Here is a 25627-nt window from a genome sequence, read left to right as displayed (position 1 = left end):
GAAGGGACCTTCAAAGGTCATCTAGTCCAACCCCATGGCCATGAGCAGGGATAACTTCAATGACGGGACTTGGGGCTTTCCGGCTCCCCGCTGGAGGCCAGTCCTGCTCCTTAAAACGCTCTGCAATGAGACGATGCTTCTGCAGGACGAGGAGATTCTCAGACAAAAGGTTCTCTTCACCATTCTGCTAAAAGCATCTCCCAACACTTGCTGCTTGCGACCCACATCCCTTTTAACACACCCCGACCCCCTCAGAGGAGACAACAAGGTCCTCACCCACCCGAGCAAGACCTTGCTGATCATCAGCCAAACAATCAGTATTCATAAAAACACATACACACAGAAGTGACAATTTAGCAAGAACTGCAGGCTACGGCCACCTTGGATGGATTTCATTTCTGCAGCCCTTCAACCCTGCAGCACAACAACTACGAAAATCAATTAATACCTGCAAACTTGTCCATGTCCTTGAGCGGCAGGGTGTAGACCAGCTGCTCGGCGTTCTCCTGGATCAGGCTGGCTGCAGGGATGTGCTGGCGGATCAGCGAGGTCGTGGCTTCCGTGTTGCAATAGGCATCGATGTGCATGCTGAGAAAACGCACAAGAAATGGGGTTTTTAAAGCCGGCTCGTCTCCCTACACCTGCAGCAGAACTGGCGGACAGTTGTCACTCAGTATGAAGATGATACAAGGATCTTTTTTGAGCGTGGGGTGTGCGATCTTACAGATTTCAAGAGCAAACAATAAAAAAAAAATATGCGTAATGTCACGTAACGGATATAACACAAAATGAATACCTCAAGCGGTAGCCGATTCCCCACTTGCTTTTGAGAAAGAGAGAAGATCCCAGGCATTTTAACATCCCTTGAGAAATCACAGCTTTACGATCTAGAAACAAAAAAAAAAAGGGAAAAATAAAAATCGAGAAGGCCATTTGAATCGGAGAACTGGTAATTTACTCCAAAAAACAACTATATATTTCAAATATAGGCATATAGCACAGTTAGAGAAGCATCACTTTTAGCTCTGTAAAATGACGGTCACTCACGGACCGGGTACCCTGGGCTGTGACGGGACTCACCGGCGAGGATATCGGCCTCATCCATGAAGTGGGTGCTGAAAACCGTCACGCGATTCGCTTTCCTGTTTTTCAGGAGGTTCCAGACGATGTGCCGCGAACACGGGTCCATGCCCGCGGTCGGCTCATCCAGCAGTAAAACCTTGGTGCAAAAACAAGCAGCATTTTGCAAAGCCAAACCTACAATTATTGACCTCGGGAAATCCCACCTAAGTAACAGATAGAGGGCTTTTTGCAGCCTGTTCGTTAGGCCCCTAAAACATATAGGGAATATCCTGGAGCAAGCAAGGCAGCTGTCTTCACTATGCTTCAAATAAATTCATCCCCTGTTGTGACAAATGGAAAAATCATACAGTAAGTCGATGCCATAGTCTGTTTTATTCTAGCACAATTATGTTCAGCTATGGATTCACTCCTCCTATTAAGGGATGGTTAAATATACACACAAGCTTTTAAATTCCCAGCGAACCGTCACACACATCACTTTTAACTACAGATCTAAAAGCGGTCCCCATTCTCACAGGCCAGGAATAATAGATCTGTAACACAATGGAGCTCTCTGGCTCCGTCCCTGCACCAGGAGCCTGGATGGTTTTGCAAGAAAAGTCTCCAACAGATTCATTGTCGGGGGCTAAATGTTACCTGCCAGGAACAGCCTCAAACTTGTCACACTATTTCCTTCACAAAGAGGTCAAATCCAGAGCTACTGCCGCTCCCGAAGCCATTAACATCCTCAAGCATAAAGGTTGAGCTATAGAAGCAATTTTAATTGTTCAAACCACAAATGAGAAGGGCGAAAAAAAGAGCGACAGTTGCTCACAGCAATAATTTCTGCATCTTACATGTTATTATATGCGTTAGTCGGTTGTGACAAGAGCTGTCACCCTTGCGTGTATTAGTGACACCCAGTCGGGAACGTTTCCATCACACCCACCTTTGGGTTCCCGAGAACAGCAACTCCCACCGACAGCCGCCTCTTCTGCCCCCCGCTTAACTTTTTAGCTTGATTGTCTCTGATAGGCTGCATATCCAAATCCAGCAGCACTTTCTGCACCTTTAGAACACAAGAAACACATTTATTGTTTAAAAAAAGCGATAACTTTTTTTAACCAGATTCTTACCAATTAACACTCAAACTAACTGTTCCTAATTCCCAGTGTATTCTGTAGCTGAGCTGCACACCCTGCTAACGAACCTGACCATCCAGAGCAGGGTCTGAACCTCCAGCAAACCTGAAGGAGTTAAAAGGTGTCTATGCTTGAACACAAATATTAGGATTTAAAATGTTTTTAGTTGCCTAGAAAAAAAATAACAGCTTATCTTTGTAAAAATATCTGTCTGTACCTCTTTGTCTACTGTACTGCAAAGTAATATTTCCCTGCAAACTTGTCTTGAAGAAATATCTGCGCAATATAAGAGTATTTTATCCTACAGGTTAAAAATGAACATACAAGACAATACCTGTGCCCAGCTGACTCACCTCCTGTATCAAATCATTCTGGGGGATTCCTTTAATTGCAGCAAATATGGAGAGATTCTCCTCCACAGTTAATATGTCAAAGTGGATGTCGGACTGGGGGCACACCCCTGCTATTTGTCTCACTTCAAGCATTTCATCGATCTCGGAGACTTTGTGCCCATAGACAGAAACAAACCCTAAAAACAAAAAAAGCCAGAAGCATCGACTGAGAGGGTTTTTTTGGTTGGTTGCTTGTTCTTTTTTGTTTTACAGCCAGAGAGTAGGGTAACATTGACACGAATCTAGAGCGGACTCTTGCAGATATTATCCAGAGAAAAACGTGGTGCATCTGAATTAACCATAAATGTTAATTGGTTTTCCAAAGCAGGGGAACGCCAAAGCTCCCCCCGTGAGCAGCTCACCGTCCGTGGGTGGACACAGCCCGCAGAGGATGTTCATCAGCGTCGTCTTCCCGGTGCCGCTGTGCCCCAGCAGCGCCGTGATCTGACCCTCGTAGATGTCGAAGGATAAATCTGGTCGCCGAGGCAGGCGCGAGAGAAAGACGAGATGTCAGTGACAACGCTCGTGGCGCCCGGAGCCGGCTCCTACCGCGGAGGGAAATTCAAATATGGACATATGGGGTATGCATTTAGGTTCTGCTCAAAGGGACGCCTTACCTCCATGTCCCCGCATGGCAGGGGATGCTTGGGGGGACAGTCCCTGCATTTAAAAGCCACATGGGGCAACAAGATGAAAAGAGCAGGGAGATGGGGCAGGGATGATCATATCGCTAACGACACGGGCGGAGGAGGAATCACGGGGATGATGCCAGCAGGCTTGTTTAGTGATGGAAGGGCTCCTCTTTTTTGGGGTGCCGTTTTAAAGAAGTTTACTGCCAAAGCGGTGAGAGACGACACACGCAAGCACATCTGGCATTCATGCTCCAAGGTCCCACCCCGCTAAAAGAAACCAAAAAGCCCGAACTGAAACACAAAAGGCCACTCGGCAGTTCAGCTATCGCTCCTCTGCGTCTGACAAGCAGCTAAAAAGCTAAAGTGTTCTTACTTCTCAGAGCCTCCACAGTTTCCCCCTTTTTCCTGAATGTTTTCTGAACACAGCTGATTCTGAAAGAAGACATGTCATTTTATACACTATTTTATTTTATCTTTACATGGCATTTTGAATGATCAACACTCAGAAACAGTCACAATGAGGCAACTAAGCTAAAGTGGCACTAGACAGGTTAAAATCCCATAGAGGCAAGTCAAGAGACGGGGCATCTTGTCGCAGACGTTAGTCCAGCTCCACCCTGGTATCAGAAAGCTTTTTCTGGTTATTTTCTATGGTATTTCCTACGATGGCAGACTAGATTATTTCAAATCGGTGTTTCTTTCACAGAGCAGAACAATGCACTAGAGGTTTCCTAAGCTAGAAAAGGGCACAGCTATTCCCCAATAATTCCCCAATACAACAGAAGACTCAACAGACAGAATGTGGAAAACAGGTGTTAGTACACCAGACTCCAAAGATGTGATTACCAACAGCTCTTGATCAATTTAAGCGAAAGAAAGCAGCTACCTTTCTCTCCAAGAAAGGTAAAAACCTTCACTCCAGCCCCACTGATTTTCAAAATGAAAAAAACCACCGGTTTATCTGAAGACGCCATGTAAGATGGGTTTTGGAAGCCTGGCCATCCTGAAAATGAGGACGGAGAGTGGATTACGGCTGTGAATAGCAGGGAGAAGAACTGGGTATGACAGAAAACAAAACCTGTACACGTAAAGATGACAAGATAGTTCAAAAATGATGAAAAGCTGGTGGAGGGATGCTATGTAAAGAGTCCAGGGTGGATGAGTAACGCAAACATGGCCACAATGTTCTCATGTGAACATCAGGATTAAAACCGGACCCTTCAACCTATGGCAGATGCCCAAAGGGACACGGATAGAATGGACAACACAAGAATCGTTCTGGTCACGAAGCTCAAATATTTATTTGAGACTTGTGGAGCCAACCAGGAGTGAAGACGCAGAGTTCCTCAACCCATGTCACGCTACGCCACTGGAAAACGATGGAAAAAAGGGCTAAAGGGAAAAGACTGAAAATAGTATCTGAGACACACTAAAAGTACATGACAGACCAGACGGAAGACAAACAGGTGACACAAAATGCAACGTGAAAGATGAGAGCACGGCCATCTATTTTTCAGTTTTGTTTCACCCTCCTAGATCAGGCAGTTGGGTAAAAGCACCATGAAGTTCTCCTCTGGTCTACAGAGGACACGACAGCCTTCACACAAACCTAGAATTCAGCTTTTTTCTCCTCAAATGCGCATTACCAGAAACCAAACCCTCCCAGCAGAGTAGGCGTTTCAACATCTGCAACCGCTTACGCCTCTCGCGGCCCCAGCGAAACGGAGGGGATGGAAAAGGGGCCGGTTTTGAGAGGACTCCAGCTGAAGGAACACAATCCACAAACAAACCCTCTCGCTAAGCCCAGCGGTTTATCCTTGGAGAGCATCCACGATGGTGGGGCTTCCCAGAAAATGGAAACTCGCCGTGCCGCGTGTGCGCGCGGAGGACTCGGCAATGCATACCATATGCTATTTGAATCCGGCAACTGGAGAAAAAACACTGGTTTCTCAAATTACGCATTAAGTGTCAGGGACCCAAGTCTGCTAAACCTCACGTGGACAGGGCGGGAATCGTACCTGATGGCTTCTTTCCCCTGAAATTCGGAAGGCATGGGTTCAACTATCTCGCTGAAGCTCAAGCTGCCATTGATGCTGCTCTCGTACAACTCCTTGTAATTTTTTCTGCGCTTGGACCAAAACGAGGGCTTCATAAAGAAAAACGGCGTGCGGCGGAGTCCAAACTCCCCTGGAGAGTGAAGGGAAAAAGACAATTTCTTAACAGTAAGTGCAGATATTCCTCAGCTTTTGGGTTTTAGCCGCAAAAGCCAGGAGCTCTCCCACCAGTTTAGCAGCCAGCCCACACCTCCATTCCGCAGCGATGTCATCAGCCAAGTTTACATTATCTGCATTTGAGCCATCAACACTGCTAGCAGGTTCCAGTTTTGCTAAGTATTTAATTATTATGTGCAAATCTCTTTCTATGCAAGAGAAATCCCCAGTGCTGCAAGAACAGGGACGCAAACACCGGCAATATAAATTCAGAGAGATGAGAGGCGAAGGGAGCTGCAGGGCTTAACCAGGAATTAGTCGCAAGATTAACAACTTCATTCTGCGTTTCAAGTTAAACTACTGCCATCACAGGGAAATGTCTGGAACAGGCAGAGAAGTCTTTAATTTTAAAACCCGTAAGAGCAAATTGCAGAGGCTGAGGCACCAGTTAACCCAGCGAGGAAGCTTTTCCTCTGGAAAGAGGGAAACAAAGTTTAGCTGGCATCCATAAAAGTCATCAACTCTAAACACGCTAATACCCCTCCTCACGTCTCACAGTTTTAATGGGCTATAAATTATTTCAGCTAAAAGTATTCCGAGCCACAGCATAAAATATATTTGTAGACAGCAGCACCTCCCTTCTCCACAGGTGAAATTCAATCAGAAATGCCACCGGTCGTGCCACCCTCAGGACTTCAGGAATCGGTAACGTTTGCACAGCTCAGTTTAATTTTTCTCATGAACATACCTGGGATAACCTGATCCAGGTAGACGGCTACAAGCAGATAAAATATGCTATCCAGCACCAATAAAATAAGAGAGATACAGAGCGGGTAAGGTCCGTCATTTAGATTTGACAACGTCGCACCATCTTCGTAATCTTCTAGATGCATGACCTGCCAACAAACACAGACACACGGAGATGTCACACACCGGCACGGGACCGGCCGGGAAAGACACCACAGCATGGGGCAAAACTTGGTGAAAGAAAAGAAAATCAGTGAAAAAGTGACTGAGATCACAGCAACAAACACAAAGAATAACAGTTGCTTGACGGCGCACTGGATTTTGCTTGATATTAAATTGCCATGGGAAGCTATTGAAATAGGCGATTTTCCCCACCATCATTATTTCATTTAAAATATATATATATTTAAAATATCTACATCAAGACCTATATGAAAACGATGCCAGACAAATCAGCACGGTGAGGTTGCGATCGGAGGAGTAGACGGTTATTTACCTGCGCGACACCGACCAAGAAGCTGCACTGACACAAGGGGCTGAGAATCCACACGAAGGATTTGGGGAAATCTTCCAGCAGGACAATATTAAGCCCCACAAAACCAAACGCCAGCGTCGCCAAGAACTCCACTATACCCACATGCTTCGACTTTTTAAATAGAGGCGTCAGCATAAGTGCAAAGAAAACCTACGGACAGATTAAAAACAATCTAAGAAGGTACTATATTAAAAAAAAATAAAATACAGGGTGTAGAAAAACTGAAGTAAAAAGACCATAGCTTCAATTTTGCCTCTGATAATCATATCATTTTCCTGGTACAGTCACTACAGCATTCACCCACGTCCCACGCTTCCCTTACAAAGTGACAGATTTCCCAAAGATGCCAGAGCACAGAAAAAAAATTAAAAAATAAAAGAAAAATAAGGAGCCATACGGCTGAGCGTGCATACACACCCTGGTTAGTACATCTCTGTAAATGATAGACAGTGAACAAGTGATTATTTCTGCATTGGTTGCTTACAAACGCAGACAAGCAATTTGCTGTATAAATTAATTCTCTGATCTTTAATTAGGGTTTTAACATCCCACTATAGAGTAACAGCAAATGTTTAGAAGAGGGCATGGTTTGGGGCTTCAAAACAGTGCTCTACAGCGTTTTCGGTTCCAAGACAGATGGTTAGAAACTCAGACGCTTCAGTGAGAAAAGATATTTGTCATAGTGTGATGGCTGGGACTTGTACGACAGCCCAAAGCAAAGCGGAGCTGGGGAAGGGGACAGGGACAGGTCTGACACCCATCACCCGCAGAGGCCACGTTTGGTCCAAATGCTTTAGCGGAGAGAACAAGATCGGGTGGGAAAAAACAAACAGACAAAACAAACAAACAAACGGAGATGGGATGGCTGAATTGAACAAGATCGGGAATACTTACTGAAGAGATTCCATACAGAAAAAAAAGGAGGAATATCACAAAGGCACTGCTCTGGGGAAAGAGGGAGGAGGCCGTCGCGATCACCGCCATCAGAATGGACATGACAAAAATCAGGCTCATGTAGAGCAGCACCCAAGAAAGCCTAGGAGCAAAAAAGGGGGAAAAACGAACAAAAAAAGCACAGAAACCAGTCAATGAATTCCCAGCCCGAATTACTCACAACACGAAAATAGCCAAAACTACCATTCCAGACAGCTTGCAACAAAACAAGAGGCCCCAGATAAAAAGAGCTCTTGTAAACATCCCTGGAATTGTTCTGAGCATCAGAGCACACACGTCAATAGCCACGGCATCAACAAGATACACAATTAGATGATTCATTGTGGGTGGCTGGGTTTTTTTTTTTTGAACTTGCATAATTAATTCCCTGGTATGACCAAAAGGGGGTAACTGGGTAGTAGGTTTTAATAATTAAAGAAATTCTATTTAAAATTTAATACACTAGTCGTTCCAGCAGCTGGGCAGGGTAATAAAAAACCTTTTCTTTTTGCAAACAGAGTTGCAAGTCTGTGAGAAATTCTGACCTAAGGATACAAGGACAGTTTGTGTGCAGGTAGTAAAAAAATGACACATTTTCCCCACAACCACGTTTCCGAGTCCTATTTAGCGGTCGATCGAAGGCGCGTTACCAGCAGCACGAGGGGCCAGTGGGGACCGAGGCTGCGGGTCAAGGACTCAACTAAAGGAGATTTGTCACCAAGGACGTAGCGCAAACAAACAGAACCGGCTGTGAGAAATAAAGCAAAAGCAACCAGAAAAAAGTGCCCCAGCCCACCCCAGTTGGCTGTTACGGTGCAGCAGGGAAAGATGCTAAAATAGCGTCGGCTGCTGCAGCAAAGGGCAAAGTTTAATCTGGTTTTATCTCTGCAAATATCAATAATTTCAAAGTAGTACTTCCTCTCATTTGGAAAAAAAAAAGCCTCCATTATCTTGCATAGGATAATTTCCATCATGGTAAGGAAATGAAACTGTTGCTTAGACTGCTCTGTCATGTTAAAATTATAGTGTGAGATTCATTTAATTATCTGTTGGGGAAACTGCTGATAAGCTCTGAAGAGACTGCAGGTTACCTGTTGAGCCTCTGGAAGAGGAGGTACTGAGCCAAAAATATTTAAAAACAATAAAACCAAACTAGATGAAAACCTCCCGCATCGTCGCATTTAATCCCTCTAAGTCTGGCGTGACTTTACATGCATAAATGCAACAGCATTACTCTGGTACTTCTGAAAATATTCCGATTTTCACGATACTGCAAGTATCTGTTAGATTTTACAGAGTATCTCATTTTTAGCTGCTTTCATTTAATCAGACAGAAAACAATTTAAGAAATGGAGCATGGGGGATATTCCTAGAAAGTGCTATTTTTAAAAAATTCTTTAGATATATTTCTTTTATAAAGAACGAGTTATACCAAACACATACCAAAAGGCAGTGTCATGAAGTCCCAATATTTTCAAGAATTCCTTCAACTTCCTCTCCTTTTCTGCCACAATATGAATCGCCAAATAATACCCGAACGGTGAGAAAGCGATCACCAGGTAAATCAAAATGATGGCACGAGGAAAATTATCGATTTCCACCACCGCGGCCTCTCCCATGACCATCGCTCTCGTCAGTTCGAGTTGTTCCCAAACCGATTGATTAGTCTTCAGCTACAAGGAAAAGAAATTAGAGTTATTTTTGCATCACTTGCGATTTTACAGCCCCATCTCACCCCAAAACCCCGCTGTCCCCAAACCCCAGTCCACAAGCAGGGGAACTGGAGAACATCTGGAGAGAAAATGAACAATTTTGCAATTCCTATCACCTAAAAGAAACAAACACCAAAAAAACCCCACCAACCAACCAACCACAACAAACCCAGCCAATCAAAAAAAAAACCCCCACAAAACCCCAAAAAACTTGCTCTCACTGCGAGCAGCGTGATCGGAGAGAAAGAGGGAAAAGAGCACTGCTGACGAATACTGATACCAAAATAGTAAATTCTACAGCTTTTTGGTATCTTGAATAGCATTTTGGGGGGAGCGCTGTCCCTTCGACGAGGCGCTTTGGGCGCATTTGAACACAAATGAAGACAAAGGTCCGCATTATTCAACCAGACAAGAACACTTCTGTAGGAAATATGAACACCACACATGAAATATTCTGTTTTCTCATCAGATTCAAGCTGATTTTTGATACGGCTTTTTACACGACGAGTCGAAAACATCACAAAACCAGCCGGAGCCCAGGCAGTCCATGGATTCAAAGGTCTTTGGGTTTATTCCGTTATTTGTTCAGATTTACCTGTATAATCGCAGCATCGATGCAGGCTTGCAGAGCCGTAAATCCCGAGCTCCAGTACGTCACCGATTCACAGCCCTTCCGCAGGTTGTAGCAACTGGCTGCAGAACAACGCAGGGCGCTTTAAAACGCAAAAACTTCCCCGAAAAAAACAATATATCAGGCCAAAAAAAAAAAAAAAAAAAAAAAAAGAAAAAAGGGGGGTGATTTCCCAGTTTATCCCCTTGCAGACACCCAGGAGAGGGTGCGCATCTATTTACCTCTGGACTCGGTGTAAATGGAAGACATGGCGACGGAGTCGGGGAAGCGCAGCTGGTAGGACGTGGCGCCGGTGAACACGACGCCCACGAAGTTGGAGGGTTTGGAAGCGCTCGCCTCTTGCAGCTCCTCCTCGCTCAAATACTCCTCCGTGAGGATGCCTGCGAGACACAAGAAATCCTCACGTCCATTTAGGTGTCAGCACAGCAGGGAGAAAAACCCTGCGACACCGTTACGCTAATAATGAACGATTTATTTGGGTTTGGAGATATATTCTCCAGCGCTTTACAGGAAGGGCAGATTAAATCAGGGCTAAATACATGAAAATATGGTATTTTGCCACTGACTTTGGCAAAGGATGGGACAAAAATGGGCTGTGAAGGTGGAACGTGGAGCCGTTTACTGAGGCACCGTCTGGAAAACGCAGATGCCAGGCTGGGCTGTTTTCTGCGGCACCTTTGAAGCCCGCGTGCCACAAGGAACAGAATCGAAGATGCCAAACTAAAAATACATCAGAGTGGTCGTGGAGAGATAAGTTCCCACTAGACGCGTCAGCTGCGCAGGCAAAGCGCTTTAAAGAAAAAAAAAAAACATTTAAAAATTGCTTTCAAAAGGCGACACAGTGTTGACGGGAATCATCGTTTAATAAAATAAAATCAAATGTTGTTCTGATAGTAACAACAGGATAGAAAATGCAATCTAATAAATCTGCAGGACAGCATCCTCTCCTGAATTTGCCCCAGGATGTCACAGGACAAGTATTAATTAGCCCTAGAGCCGCTCAGGGGCTTTTTGCATCTGGGTCCTCTGAAAACCTCCCCTGCAATCACATTACACGTGTTGGCTGCAACAGGGGAACACGAACCACTCGGAGATGGCAGTGCCAGAACATTTGCCAACCAAGCGAAAAAAAAAATAAGCCTTCACAGTCTGTCCTGTAGCTGCGATGGAAAATAAATGAGATTTTTTTCTGTCACCAGCGGCAACAGCGAGCTCCCTCCTCAAACACAAGCCACAGCGTGAGATATACTCAGAAAACCAGCACGCTAAGGGGCTGAATACCATCTTCGAAGTTATCGAAAGCCACTTTCTTCATGATTTCTCGTGCCATGCGGGTGGGCGGCGTGTACCCGATGACAAAGTTCACCAGCATGGAGGTGTCCAGGGTGCCCAGGTTGGTGTTGGCCACCTCGCCGTATTTCCTGTGCGGGTGCATCATGCTCATCAGAATGAGCCAGAACAAGAAGAAGAGTGGGAAAAGGACCTCCTGGACAAAGGAAGAAATAAATACGACATTTCACAAAGCAGGCACAGAAATAAGAACTTCCAGAAGTTTCTCTTAGTTACACGAGGCTTAAAGGAGAGACTGTGAGTTTAATTACTTGAATGTAAAGACCCCTGAACATTTTCAATGCAACAGTAATTTTAATGCCAAATCCTTCTCTGGCACTGAAGCGGGATTTTAATCCATGCATTGGTCACCTAAGAAGCCATTTTAAGGTACAAAGGGATAAATCAACATGTTTTAACTATCAGCAGACGTATGTTACTTGGAAAGTGGCAAAACACACACCATGAACAATTAAACAAGTCCAGCCAAGCACTGGACTGCCTCTTCTTCACCTCAAAATCCATCTTAAAGTATCACACACGTCACCTGAAGATAAAAATATTTTGGAGAGGTCTAACCCCACTATTCTGGTCAGTTATTGGTGCAAAGGTTTTTTAAAAGTGCACTAAGATCGCAATATTAATTCAAGGAGATTTTCTGGATAATGCCATACACATTAGAACACATTTTCAACCAAAGGAAGACAGAATGCCTTCTGAAAAAGCTGATTTCAACCCAAAATTCAGAGTAGACCTTGAAGCTTTAGAAACATTCTAATAAAGCTGAGCATCTCTGACTCAGGAGTCACTTAAATGCGGAATAACCGCAGACACAAAGACAGCAGTAGACAAGCACTGCACTCACCTGGACGCTGCTTTTTTTAGTCCTACACTTAATAAGACAGTTCTTGAATAAAAGAGCTCTGGTCTGTCTCCATACTCCTGCTTCCCTTGGAGTATCTGGCGCCATTATTCAAGACTAGTTCGTTTAAGCAAAAACAAAAAACAAAACCAAAATAAATCTATATGAAATGACAGAATAATTTAAAAAGCAAAAAGCCAGGCAGTTACAGCCTTCAGTATCTCAGATTTTTTAATATTTTCATACATATTTTTCATCTTCAATTGTTCATACTTTTAATGCTTTCCAATATACATTAGATGCCCATGACACGAAGAAATCGCTGGTACTCATGCGATGTCATCTGAGCAATTCCACCCAATGGCAGGACCAGCTCTACGTAAACTCACAAAACTCGAGGTAACCTGAGCTTATTCTCCTTTTGCTAAGTACAAATTACAAACCAAAGTATTGATCTCGGAGCACAATTCCAGTGTCCATCAGACGGGCTCAGGGCAGCCAGCCAGAGCCATGGATCCGAAAACGAGAGCCACCTCACCCCAGGCAAACTGTCCAATGCACCGTGAGTAACCCTGTTCCATTCTGGAGTAGATCCAACACTGCTTATTTTCCTTTTTTTTTTTACCTTTTCATTAGGTCAGCAGCACAGCACAGTAGTGCGGAACACACTCTTTGGGGAAAAAAAAAAAAAAAAAAAATTGAACATGCACGTCCAGAAGACAGCATCCCATTCCACCAGGACGTACCTGGTGAGGGACGACAGGCTGCGGAAGCACCACGTTTCTATCCCCAGTTTTGCCACCACCTTGCTGCCCGAGGTTTGGAGTCACTGGTCAACCTGCATCTCTCTCTGTTTCCTCATCTGTGAAGCTGAAATATAATTAAGAGCCGCTCAGCAGAGACAGCACAAGAACCAGCGCAGACCACCACAGCACCACCCGTCCAGCTCCCCACCGCTCCAGCCACGCGTCCCACCTGCCATAGGTGTACAACAGAGTCATTTTGCAACATTTCAGCCCAAGCACAGCTCAGATTTTAAGAATTTATCCCTATTCTAGGTTTTTTACAGCTCCCAACACTTATTCAAAAAGCAGACTGACGTTTTTGGTGACTGCACATCCAGAGCAGCTCCATGGCAGGACCTGTTTTCTCCATTATCTGTTAGACAACACATGGCTCACGCTTCCTTCCTCAGCTGTATTTTAATATGGAAATCTATTTTTGGAGCGCAGACATCACCCAGCTACAGAAACGCGAGAGGTCGCTCAGATGTCAGTGCCGCTGCCATGAGCTGAGCTTGAAGAACTTCAAACACACAAAGTGCCCATAGACAGGCAGCTCCAGCAGAGCTGGCGTTTCTCTGAGCGTAGGAGGCAGGAGAGGAGGGAAAAACATCTGCAAGGAACTGAACCCACAGCTCAGGGCGTCCTTGGCCAGATGTTGGGGTTCTCCATGGGGCAGGGACCCCCCAGGACCCAGGGGGGACATGAATGCACATCACCCCAAGAGAAGAGATCCCAGAGCCTGGAGGGCTTCTCAGAAAAGCCCATTGAATCTACTTCACAAATGAAAAAGAAAAAAAAAATTCCTTGGATTAAAAAAAAAATAACGAACACAAAACGCCTCAACATCAACCTATGCTAGTAACTAATTCTTGCAGGAAAAATACATACAGCTCCTCCGGATACTTTCAAGCAAGAAGCGCTTCAAAATGACAGCAGAGTGTTTTGAAAATAATCAAGAGCAGCAGCTATTGCTTGCAGGTCGTAAAAAATAATGAGCTTCTCCCCTCGGCTCTCAACATGCCCGGCTAAAGTGCCTGGACTACCACTGTTTGCTTTCAGGAGCGGACTTCGAGAGCACTTACAAGAGGAGAAGCTCCACCAAGGTCCGTGCTGAGCGCTGCACAACTGCATTAAAGCACCAACCCCATCCCACGTTAATGGGGATCCAGAAAACTGGCAAGGCTGATTTAATCAGATTCACTCACTAATGCCAGCTACTGCTTCTTTAATTGTTTGCTATCCAGTTATTAAAAACAAAACACTACCAGCAATGCTTCCACATCATCACTGGACCACTTCCATGCTTTAATTTACCCCGTCTAGGTTGGAAGAAGGATTTTAAGAATGTTAATTAATGTCTTGATATTACACCTGATGTCCCCACATAAGCTGATGAGGCTACTTAGCACACAATTAAGAACTCTGATGAAGTATCACTTGAATGATGAAAAACTGCATCTGAGCAAAACCACAACCAAACTCCCCTAAAAACTCCAGACCAGGAAAATGAACACGTAGGTTGAACAGAAAAAGAAGCTGCCAAGACATTTATTTGAATTATACCGGGCAAAATGAAAATACTCTTAACCTGCAAATGTCCCTGACCATTTAGCCACCTCCCTGTGATCTTGTACTGACAGAAGTGGCTGAAACAAAACTGCTTGTGGGCATCTCAGTCTCAAGTAAATTACTGTTTTGTACTTTAATTCTGCATCGGAGACACTAGTGCTTCTTACAGGGAGGAATAATGGTCGCATGGCTCCCCCACATCCCCAGACATCAACCTGACAATGGGTCAGTTTATGCGATGTAGTGCGGCAGGTCATGTTTCCCTTGTTTTTTTAAGCCAAAAACAATAAATAAACAGGGTGTGGTGAGCCTCAGCTAAATGAACTGTGAAGGAGGGAAAAAATAAATAAAATACAACTTATCAGTCAACACCCGCAGAAATATAAGAAATTAAGATTATTGATCCTACTGCAAGAAGCCTAAAGGATACCTAAGAAAAACTCTGATGTGCCTTTTACTGCTTTTAAATTATTCAAGCTAAACGTTCATTGATGCATTTTTAAAAACGGGCTGGATTTTCTCCCTCATCCGCCTCCCCAGGGAAGCGGCCGCGCCTGGGGCTGCCGAGCCCGTCGCCCCCCAGCAGCTGCAGCAACAGCTGCCTCCCAGCCCAGCGCTGTTTCCCTGCGGGACCACGAACCGCCCGCCCGGGGCTGCTCCCGGCGCACCCCCCGCCCGCAGCATCCCCGACCCCCCGGCCGAGCCCGTCGCTCCCCGGGGACCCTCATGTCCCCACGGGGAGCGGGGGGGGGGACACCCCTCGGCCGTTCCATTCCTCCCGTTTTTCCACCCTCCCAACACCAGCTCCTCACCATTTTTTTTTTTTTTTTTTTTTGCGCGCAGCCACGAAACCTTAATAAACACATTAAATCAATAACCCCCAAGCATTTACTCCGGAGTAACGACGCGCACGCACAGGTACAGCAAAACTCCTCCTCTTCCTCTGCTCTCCTTCCCCTTTCCGTCCTACACACGGGGGGGGCCGGTTCCCCTGGGGTGTGTGTCCCCGGGCCGCGTCTCCCCCCGCCGGAGACCCCCCCTCCCCGTTCCCCGGGACTCACCGGCCCCGCTCGGCTCCGCTGCGGCGGGGGACGCGGGGCGAGGGGCCGGGCTGCACCGGCACCGCCGCCCCGGGGCGGAGCGGGGCTGCCCCCCGCCCCCGGGAGGGACCGCAGAGCCGCCCCGCAGCACCGGGGACCCCCCGACCGGGACCCCTCCTCACTCCGGGACCCCACATCCCCGGACATCCCTTCCCTCGGGACCCCCCCCCCCATCCCCGGACATTCCCCCCACCCGCCATCTGCCAGCACCCCCCGAGGAAAAGGTTGAAAAAAATGACCCGGAGATTTACGGTCGAGTAGGAGCCGCCTCGGTACATCCATTGCTGCCGGTTCCCGCCGGCATCCAGAAGGTCGCCGGTATTGTATCGCGTTATTATATTGCATTGCAAATATGTAATTAAAGCGTGGGAAATGCTGCCTTGAATACAAATGCTGAATCCCCGTTGTTTACGTGTGTTGGCTCCCTACCTCGGTGGCTTGACTCTGCGTGATGCTCCCAGCGGGTCATTCCCCCTCCAGCGAGTGTTCTCCTCACCCTCTGGACAGGCCCTTCGCCTCAGTCCATGCCCGGCCTTTTGCTGACAAGTGAGATGCGATCAAAACCACCCGGATCTTAATTATCCTGAGCGCAATCCGACGTGCCCGTTTTTCCAAATGCCTCCTGCGAGTTGCTGGGAAAGGCTGAGCTGAAAATGAAACCCAGAGGCGTCGCTGAGCATCCGGAGCCCTGCAGCAGGGATGCTGCGTGCGTGCTCGGGAGAAACTCTGCGGCTGCTCGTGCTCCACCAAGGGCTGGCTGCTCGGCTTCCCGCAGAGGAGCGCAGCAGTTCGAGGGATTAGTGTTTGAAACGCCTCATCTGAGCTGGTTTTGTGCACCCGAGGAGCCGCACGAGCACCGTGCACGCCTGTGCTGAAGCGCAGCTCTGTAGCAACGGTGCAGACTCAACATTTTCACTGGGAAAACAGGGCAGGAGGCTACGTCCTCATCTGGAAAAAGGACAAGGGTCTCAAAGCACATTGAGCAAAAAAACGAGTTTGCATGAGTAGCTATCACAGCCGTGCAGAAGCCTTTGCATTCACACCTTCACCTACAGCAATGGTTGGAAATTTTCCAGACTGAAGCGGCTGCTTTGGCCCCAGGGCCCTCGTCGGGCACCGGCACCTTTGCCGAAATCCCATGGGCCAGCACAGCGAGGTTTGGGGACGAGGTTTAGGGGAGGAGGCTCTTTCCATTGGGTGTCCCCCGACAGCCGTGTGGCCCAGCAGCATTGGGTCCATGCTTCTTCAGGTACCTCACATAGGGAAAATGATCAAATCCCACTCAATCTTTATGCTAGCACTTCCTTTAGAGGGAAAAAAAAAAAAGCCATCAAAAAGGCTTGCTTAACTGGAGACTTTCTTTTTTTCGTTAGTTTTTAACAAAGACCATTAGGTAAAAGTACTCTAAATAATGCCCTTTAGTTTTGCGTAATAAATACTGAGTAAATATAATGGCACAACTTGAGCTTCAATAAAAAATAAAATAATAATAATAATAAACAAACAAACAACAATGAAAAAACCAACCCACCAACCCAAACTTCTTCATCCATCTAGAATTAAATAGAATACAGGCCTGTCTGGGGCTGAATTCTTTGGTCACTTTGATGTTTGTTGTGGTCTCTGTTTATACTTCAAGAGTTTTAACTGCTCACATTGATGTTCTACCTGCAAAGTTTGGAACTCCTTGCAGTTTCGGGTATTTTAGCACAACAAGGCCTCATGAGCAGGTTCACAGCTCTGCTCATCTCCAGCCAGGGAACTGCTCCGAGCTTGGGGTCTGCAGCAATAACCCACCGGCACAGTCCACAGCAAGGAAAAGCAAATGGTGTGCACGAAGCATGGGACCAGTTTCACATGCAGGTGCTCCAAAACATTGGGCTATGGCATCTGGGAAGAGAACATCACCTAAAATAGATTTTACAGTCAGCGGGGTGAGACACCCACGGCACCGGGTGCTGCTGCAGCCAGGAGCATCAGTGCAAGAGTCCAAACCCACCCGCACAACGGGGAGAGTCTCCAAGAGTAATTATCACCCGAAGAACTGCCATGCTTTTCATCTTCAAAGCATAGTAAACCCATTACCTAATTAATTTTTACAACAGTCCTGTACGCTCAGGTGCCTTAAACATAATCTCCCTTTATAGATACAAAAACCCAAGGGTGATGTAATTTGTTCAAGGCCAAAAGGAGTGGTGGGGATGGGTGCTGCCTTAGCAGACATCAGGAACCTCTCCAACTTCTACTTCTGAGCAAAAAAACTTAAAAGACAAAGAAAGCAATTTCACCTCTTTAACTGGAATAAAGATCTAAGCAACTACACCAGGCAGTGGCATCAAATGCAACAAAGCTGCGTGAATGGCTGCACAAAGGTTTGGTAGGTACAGACGATCCGATTTTCTTTCTGGAAACTGGTTTCTACCTATAATGGGGAGGTTTCCACGTCTGCTGCTGAGTCTCCATCAGCATCCAAGCCAATAAGAAACCAACCCGGCACCTGGCAAAACACTCAGCGCAGGGAGCTGGTTGTAGCGTTTACACGTTTAGTTGAAAGTTTGGGATGTTTCTTCCTGCCGCTCAGTTCAGTGTAAACATTCCGATGTTGCTTAAACAAAATTATGTGTGTTTGATGACAAAAGGTAAAATAACAAAAGCATTCGGTGAAAGTGAGTCTGACTTGAAACTCTCATAAAACCAGAGGGAATTGATGAGGAGATGATGTGACAGTCCCAGTCTGAATAGCACAAGAATGGCCAGGAGGAAAACTGCAAATACGCTCAAGCAACTGCATCTGGGGTGTAGAAAAACACAGAAATCACAAGTAGAACCTCCGTGTTTAGATAACGGGCCTGTGAAAAGAGTCGTAAAGGCACCTTATCCTACATCCTTGAGATTCCCGCAGGCAAAGATCAAAGCAGTGGGGTAACCTGGACCTGCGAGAATCCCTGATACAGCCCGAACCGAGCAGCTGGTTGATCTGCACCAAGGGCCGAATTCTGCAGCGCCTGCGTCTGCGCTGCTGTCACCGCTGCCCGGGAGCTCAGGTGCTGCTCCCGAGATCCCCCGGCAGCGAGGTAACTGAAATAAATTTGCTCTTTGCAACTGCATTCGTGGCCTCTGGTTGTTCCTGCGACCCGCCTGTGCCAGTTCACGCAGTCCCAGCCCAGTGACGGTCCCTGGCCCACCTCTTGCTACTGTTTAGCCCCGTTTTTCTCATGCAAACAGATGGCTTGGGCACTTGCTCTGCCTTTTCCCTACTGCAGATGTTTCCAGACCTCAGAGGTGTTGCTGTCTCAGGAGAGACCAAGCAGCCTTGCATCTAAGAGTGCATCTAAGTTGCATCACCTTTGCTTTCCAGTGAGCAGAAATAAAAGAAACAGCATTTATACTGCAAATCATAGATGTTCTCGTCATGCAGTCAGAGGGCACAGATGTTCTCAGCCAACACGGGGCTCCGCTGCATCCAAACTGGTGATTCTCTCAAAGCTGAGCACCAGCGCCAGGTTTTTTGCCTCATTTCACCAGCCTGGCTCCTTCCAGCAAGGGTCTGCGTTGATGAACTGCTCTTTCCTTTCTTCCAGGCAACGTTATTAGAGGCTGTGCCGGTCAGGAACAAAATTACAGGCAAAAAACCCCGAGTTCCCCATTGTGTCCTGCTTCTGTTTGGAGCCAGCGTTTCCTGAGTGCCCGGCACTTCAGCAGAGCACCGGCCGAGAGAACAAAACCCCCGTGATGTGCTTGTGCCTTTTTTCATTCCGGTGAGTTTTGTTCGGCCGCATCAGCACGGTCCATCATTACAGACCAGGCAGGAACTGCTGCTGCTTCCCAGCTCGCTTCGCCTGCTGTGGTTTCATCCAGATTGAAACCAAATGAAGCTGTTAAAAGAGCAGGCTGCCTGGGGGGTTTTTTTAGGTTTAATTAATCAGACAAGTTGCCACCGACGGTGGCATCAGAAATCAGGTGGCTTTGTCTGTAAGCAATTATTCCACCCTCCGGAGGAGAGGCAATGGTTTATGAGAAGACCGAACAGGCTTTAAAGAGCAGATATACTCCATATTTACTGGAAATTATGCGTTTGCATCAATAAACCTGCATATAAGCAGAAAGATGATGCATTTGCAACATCTAAGGCTAGAGCCCAGATCCTCTGCCAAGGAAGCTCTTTGACAGTAATTCAGAGCACCTAATTTAGAGACCTGCCTCCTCCTGTGAGCTAGAAGGAGATGAAAATAAACCGTGCAAAAACGCATCTTCCTTCAGCATTAACCGCTCCAGGCCTGCGGCTGCACCCAGGGACCCTGCCACAGCCACCAAAAACTGCCCTGATGTTCAGAAGCAGGACATGGTTATCAAGCACAGAGCAAACCAATTTATACCTGAGGTTAAAGAAAAGGGGTTAAAACCCTGCTGAGAATGGCAGCATTTTGCACCTCTAGAAACGCTTCTGCAAAATTCAGGTTCTTTAGGAGCCAGATTTCCTCATAGCCTGCAAGACAAATTTTACGCTGTGTTCTAATTATCTATCTTCTATAACAACATTCAAGCTGGCTCAAAATAAAATTTCATAAAAGAAATTGCAGTCTTGGCCTAAGAGTTGGCACAGAGAGTTTCAGCCCAGCATAGACTTTTATGGGAAGTTAGAAACCTCTGAAAAAAACCAAGTTTTCTAACCGAAGCATCAACAGACTCTTAACAGTGGCAGTGCCAGGGGTACTAGGATAATATATGCATTGTACGCAATGCATATAGAATACTGTAATTACAGCCATGTCGGTACAAACATATATTCATTCTGGTCATGAATGATACCTTATGTTCATAGAAAAAAAAAAAAAAAGAACCAAAATGCCACCGCCAGTTGTGTTCCCTTCCAGTGAATTTTGCTGTACGGATTATGAAATATAATTTCCCGTTTTAAAAAAAAGCGCCGCACTGGCTGACTTTGTGTTACAGCACACTCTAGATATACATGTCATTTAAAGAAAATTATGCTTCCTACTGCCAGTCCAATAAAAATATCCCTTCAGACAGAGGCCACTACCTGCCCTTATTTAGCACTGCTTTTCTCAGAATCTCACTTTCGGAGCTGCTCAACCTCATTCAACCATGTTCGAGAACATTTTTGCAGCGGATTCCTCCTCCTCCCTCCTCTCCCTGGTCGCCGGGAAGGGCTCAGCTTCTACCCGGCATATCTGGGCTTCTCCTCGCCCTGCACGCTCCGCACCAGGAGCTTCCAGGTGATCTCCTACCAAACCCCGGTCTGGCTGGGACACCGGGTAGCATCACATCAATATCCAAAAAATCACGGGGTGCTCACATCCCGGAGCTGCCGAGCAGAGGCAAAGCCCCTGCAAAGCAACACGGGGCTCACGGCCGCCTTCAGCACCCGCATCCCCCCGATGCCCATGTTTACCCTGAGCCATCCAAATTTATATCATATTAAATAGGAAGGCAAGAGATTACCGCAGGCTTTTGACAAACTCTTCCGATGTTTCCACAAAGAAAACCGGCTGCGGTAATTAACTCCAGATCATATTACCCTGGGGGCTACATAAATATAATAAAGGTTTAATAAACCACCTTGACAAAAACACGTGGTGGTGGTTGCACACACCCAGTGATAAGACCTAGAGAGGTTACGGGCAGCTCTAATCTGGCAGCGAGGAGCCGGCCTGGGAGAAGCCCTCGAACCCCCCCATGATGCTCAGCCCCCCATGGGAGCCCTTGAGACACTCCCTGTGCATCTGCGGCCACGGGTCTGCACCCAACAGGAATCCAGAGCAACGAGCTGTTCATGGTCGAACCCTGAATTGCGTTGTTGAATGAGCCCATGTCTCATTTTGCTGCCAAAAAAAAAAAAAAAAAATCAGCAGAATGAAGGTGTCGGGGAAAAACAGCGAGAAACAAAGTCCAAAGTACAGAGCAGTGCCACAAGGTGGAAAAAAAAAAAAAAAATCTACGTAAGCCAGGGAGTGAGGGACATGGGGCAGGTGACTCGCAGGGAGTGCGACCTGCTGGGACAAAGGTTGCGCCTGCACCTACAGCCACCAGCATCCCCAGGGCTGTCACCGCGCTGGGGGCTCCTGCTCCGACCCCTGCCTGCCTGGAAGGAGGGGGAGTCACTGGCCGGCCAGCTGGCGTTTGTTTAATGGCACTCTGATTTTAACAGAACCTCGAAGGTGCCACTTAAAATGCTCTCAGTGCAGCGTGTGCGGTGCTTTCACTCCGCCTCATGAAAGCGCTTGGGTATTGGCAGCTGGGCACAATTTACAAAATTTTGAATTTGCTTTATTGCTCTTGTCCTTGGGATGAAGCTGCTGGATGTTCAAATGATGCCTGCCAAGCGACTTGCAAATCTTACCAGCACAGAGACTAAAGGTGGTGGATATGACCCCAAAAAGCTGTTTAACAGTCCAGCTCCCCCGCGGCAGCCGCAGGGCCACGGATACACAGCCTGTGGCATGTGGGGTACATGGGGGGACAGGACCCAGAGCCAGCATCGCAAATCCAGCAAAACACAAAAGGCCTGGGAGCGGAGATTGAACTAAATGCTCACGAGATGCCTGGAGGATGCTTTTTGGTCCATTATTTCACCAAAGTAAACAGAGAACCTATTATATACATATATATACATGCATGGCATATGGATAGGAGGAAATGCAAACAGTAAAAACCAAGCAGTATTTGTAGCATCAAACCCCACACCAGCAGGCACAGGGCGCAGCGCTGCCCTCACCGCGCCAACCCCAACGCGTGTGACAGAGGAACCGGAGCTGCACACAGGGCAGGTCTCGGGCAAGGACATCTCTGTACAGTGACACAGCAAAAAACTGACCACGTAAAATGTAGCTGGTAAAATTTCGGGCTACTTGGTAAAAGACAAAAGCACCAAGAGCATCCCTGCCTTTGCTGACTGCAAGCCTCAGAAGGAGGGACATGAAGATATGCCACATAAAACCACCTTTTTCCCGCAGCCCCTAAGTAAATGATTTGCCGTGGTGTGAGGCTGCTTTAGTTCATCTGTGCATTAATTTCATATTAAAAAAAAAAATCTATGTGGGTCTTACACATCATGTCTCTTCACCTCCATCCCCATCCCTCTTCTTCAGGTTAACAGAGACCAGCATCCTCCTCGCCCCTCCTGGAAGAGCATGCTCGACCCATTATTATTATCTAGCCAGGTTTATGGCTCTAAGACCTTATTATTACGTAGGTTACTAAGTTGGAAGTAGTTTTCATTTATTGGCCTCTGCCACTTTTATGAGCTGCATGTACTTCTCGGGTCATTTTATCCTCTCCGAATTCCCCATCTATCTGGCTAAAGCCACAAAGACAAACTTCACCAGACATCCCATTGGGGCAGCTCGGTTTGTGTAACTTCTGCCAAGGGCAACGTCCTCCTGGGCTTTTCATCCACCTGCTCATCATCCCAGGTGGAAAAACTGCTGCGAACTAAGGGCTGCAAGAGCAAACGCTTGAGGAGAAGGAGATGGAGGAAACGCAGACAAAAGGTAAGATGTGGCTGAACTCTCAGGGATTGTTTTTGGCTGTCAAAATGTTCCCAGCCTGCAATTCCCCTTAAAGCGGGAACAAAGGAATGCAGGATATCGCTCGGCACCATTCAGGCTGGTGAAAAGCAGATGGTCTCTGCTCCCATCAGCAGCTCCTGCTCATTGTTTCTCACCTCCTCTCTCATCAAGCCCTATTCTCCTCCCAGCATCTGCAGCCGCTGTTCGCTTTGGCTTTTCTTCAAGCTCCTTCCCCAGGCATCCCCCTGGGACATCCCTTTTTTCAGCTGGTCCCTCTTGTCTTGGAGAACTTCCTACAGTTTCTTCATCTTCTGTAGCAAAGAGCCCTTCCCTGGCTGCCTGCTGAGCCCTTCATGTGCTTATTCCTGCTATTTTTCATTTTCAGCTTGGTATTTGGAGACCCCTGTGCTCAGGAACACTGGGGAAAGGGCTGGCGTTCTCCTGTCCACAAGCAATCTCCTCTGCTTCTCCCTGGGGGCTGACCACGACCTCAGATAAAAAATGATGGGAAATTTCACGAGATACTGTCCGGGGGATGGGTCACATTTGAAAATCTCCTTGTCTTGCCTGTTGTCTCTAAAAGCCATCGTTACACCTTCTCGCAGGTCAGACCAAGCCCAACCGTCCCCACACCTGCCCCACAACATCCTTCCTTCTCCACAGCTCCCATCCCCATGGAGGGAGGAGACGGCTGGAAATAGCAGAATCCAAGAAAAACGCAACCTGGAACCGAAGGAAACCGAAATAGCCGCTGCAGCTCGTCCCATCTCCTGCTTTCATTTGCAAAGCGTATTGTTTTTGGAAGAACCCACTTCCCAGGCACCGTGACTTCTGTCCGTCCCTGCACGGGGTTGTCATCCAAAACACACAACGGCTTCGGAGCAATAGCTACGGCACCGTCACGCCACGGGACACGCTGGGAAAAAACGGGATTTGAGCCCCAAAACGTGGTCTTCGTGCTCAAGGATGTACATGGGGGCACCAGAGGTGCTTTGGATACCAGTTTTGCTTCTGTTTCACACCACATGCAGTTATAACAGTTATGAACCACACATGACCAGCATCTGAATTTTTCAAATAATTCTTGGTGAAGGGATATGAGCCAGGGGAAAATATGGCCCTCCCCACTGAGAAATAAGACATTAAAATATGTAAAGAAACTCTGATAATGATCTTGCAGGAGTGAAGCCGGACACCTTTGAGAAGCTGCACCCCTTGAGCTTGTCGCTGTTTGCAGGCAGGGCTCTGGGATTAATTTTTGGCCTGTCGTTTATCCGCAAGCGATCGTTCGCGCAAACACTGAAACCGAAGCCTCTAATTGTATTTTTACTGGACAAAACCGGCACATGACACAGCTCGCCTTCCAAGCACCCCGAGCAAAGTGAACTCTGGAAACTAAGTCATGTCTAAAGCAAATACATATTTCAGCGCAAATCTCCTGTTTACAAACGTGGAGAGCAGATTTTTCAGCAGCGCCCTGAAACCGCAGCATGTTTGCCCAATGTCACTGCAGCAAAATCGTTTCTTAGCAATGAAGGAGCAACCTGGAAGGAGGAATAAGCAAACCATAACATACATAAAATTCAAATGTCTATATACAGACAGAATGTAGCAGAGAAAACAGTTAGGGCCAGATGCAGATGTAGAAATCAGATCTCTTTGTTCAGCCCCATGAATTTCCCCTCCCTTGGAGCTGCTCTCCCCAGGCACTTTGCAGGACCGCTCCATTTCACAGCAACTCACAATTTGACGATTTATTTCCTATAAAGTCACTGCACAGGGATGCGCGCAGCATGACACTGCTTCTTGACGCAAGATTATTAAAGTGTCGTTCCCAGAGGGTTTCCCTCCACGCGTTGGGAGGCACAGGCTGACCTAAGGCACCACGCTGGCTCCTCCAGGTATTGTCCCGCAGCCTTTGGGTATGCAACCATTTGAGAAAAGATTCTTCTGTTCTGCTTCAGCATCTGCTCTCATAATTCCTGCATGGCAAATCAAAGTGTTTTACTGTAAACAAAGCCAGCAATTCAAGTCGTGTTTAAAAAAATTACTTAACAAATCCTCAGGAGACAAATGGCCTTGGAGGCTCTGCCGACTGAGGAGGAGACGGTTTGAACAGCAAAGACGGGGACCCGAGGAGGGTGAACCCCACCTGGGGCAAAGGAGATGCAGTTACGTTGTCTGCAGAATTTGGACTTTAAAAGATGTGCCAAGGGGAAACTAAACACCGAGCTTAAAGGCTGGGCGCTGTGCTGGAGCAATGACGACCAATAAAGATAATAAAATCTTTTGGTACCGCTTGATTCAAAGCTGGTGGTACCTGCTCATGGCACCGTGATGCACGGTCCGCGGAAGCCCAGTCGTAGGGACATCGGCTCACACACGGCATCCCCACTTGGCTCAGCATCAGAGCATCCCGCAGGCTGCATCCCTCAGCCCCCAGGCAGCCCCCAGCCT

The 25627-nt window shown here is 46.9% G+C and overlaps 1 protein-coding gene across 3 annotated transcripts in view; it reads right to left on the bottom strand.

The window, feature by feature from the left end:
- ABCA5 (ATP binding cassette subfamily A member 5) overlaps positions 1-16155 on the bottom strand; it is a 31971-nt gene extending 15816 nt beyond the window's left edge. Inside the window, exons 1-18 of one of the 3 annotated variants that reach the window (XM_065647581.1) lie at positions 16071-16155; positions 12934-13057; positions 12191-12304; positions 11278-11482; positions 10218-10376; positions 9961-10058; positions 9097-9326; positions 7615-7756; positions 6682-6870; positions 6187-6334; positions 5247-5415; positions 3602-3660; positions 2959-3069; positions 2558-2733; positions 2012-2131; positions 1081-1219; positions 797-887; positions 449-588 (exon numbers count right to left, since the gene is read on the bottom strand). In XM_065647581.1, the coding sequence (XP_065503653.1) occupies positions 449-588; positions 797-887; positions 1081-1219; positions 2012-2131; positions 2558-2733; positions 2959-3069; positions 3602-3660; positions 5247-5415; positions 6187-6334; positions 6682-6870; positions 7615-7756; positions 9097-9326; positions 9961-10058; positions 10218-10376; positions 11278-11482; positions 12191-12295 (2281 nt within the window). In that variant the 5' untranslated portion in view covers positions 12296-12304; positions 12934-13057; positions 16071-16155. Of the gene's footprint in view, positions 1-448; positions 589-796; positions 888-1080; positions 1220-2011; positions 2132-2557; positions 2734-2958; positions 3070-3601; positions 3661-5246; positions 5416-6186; positions 6335-6681; positions 6871-7614; positions 7757-9096; positions 9327-9960; positions 10059-10217; positions 10377-11277; positions 11483-12190; positions 12305-12933; positions 13058-15457; positions 15513-15602; positions 15676-16070 lie in introns of those variants that run through there. The other 2 variants (XM_065647579.1, XM_065647580.1) reach the window with 2 other exon arrangements.
- Between the last annotated feature and the right edge of the window lie 9472 nt (positions 16156-25627).

The sequence above is a fragment of the Caloenas nicobarica genome, chromosome 18, assembly GCF_036013445.1.
Source record: "Caloenas nicobarica isolate bCalNic1 chromosome 18, bCalNic1.hap1, whole genome shotgun sequence".
In the NCBI taxonomy this organism is placed as follows: domain Eukaryota; kingdom Metazoa; phylum Chordata; class Aves; order Columbiformes; family Columbidae; genus Caloenas; species Caloenas nicobarica.
The sequence above is the reverse complement of the archived record's forward strand: the minus strand, read 5'-3'. Positions and strand labels throughout refer to the sequence as shown.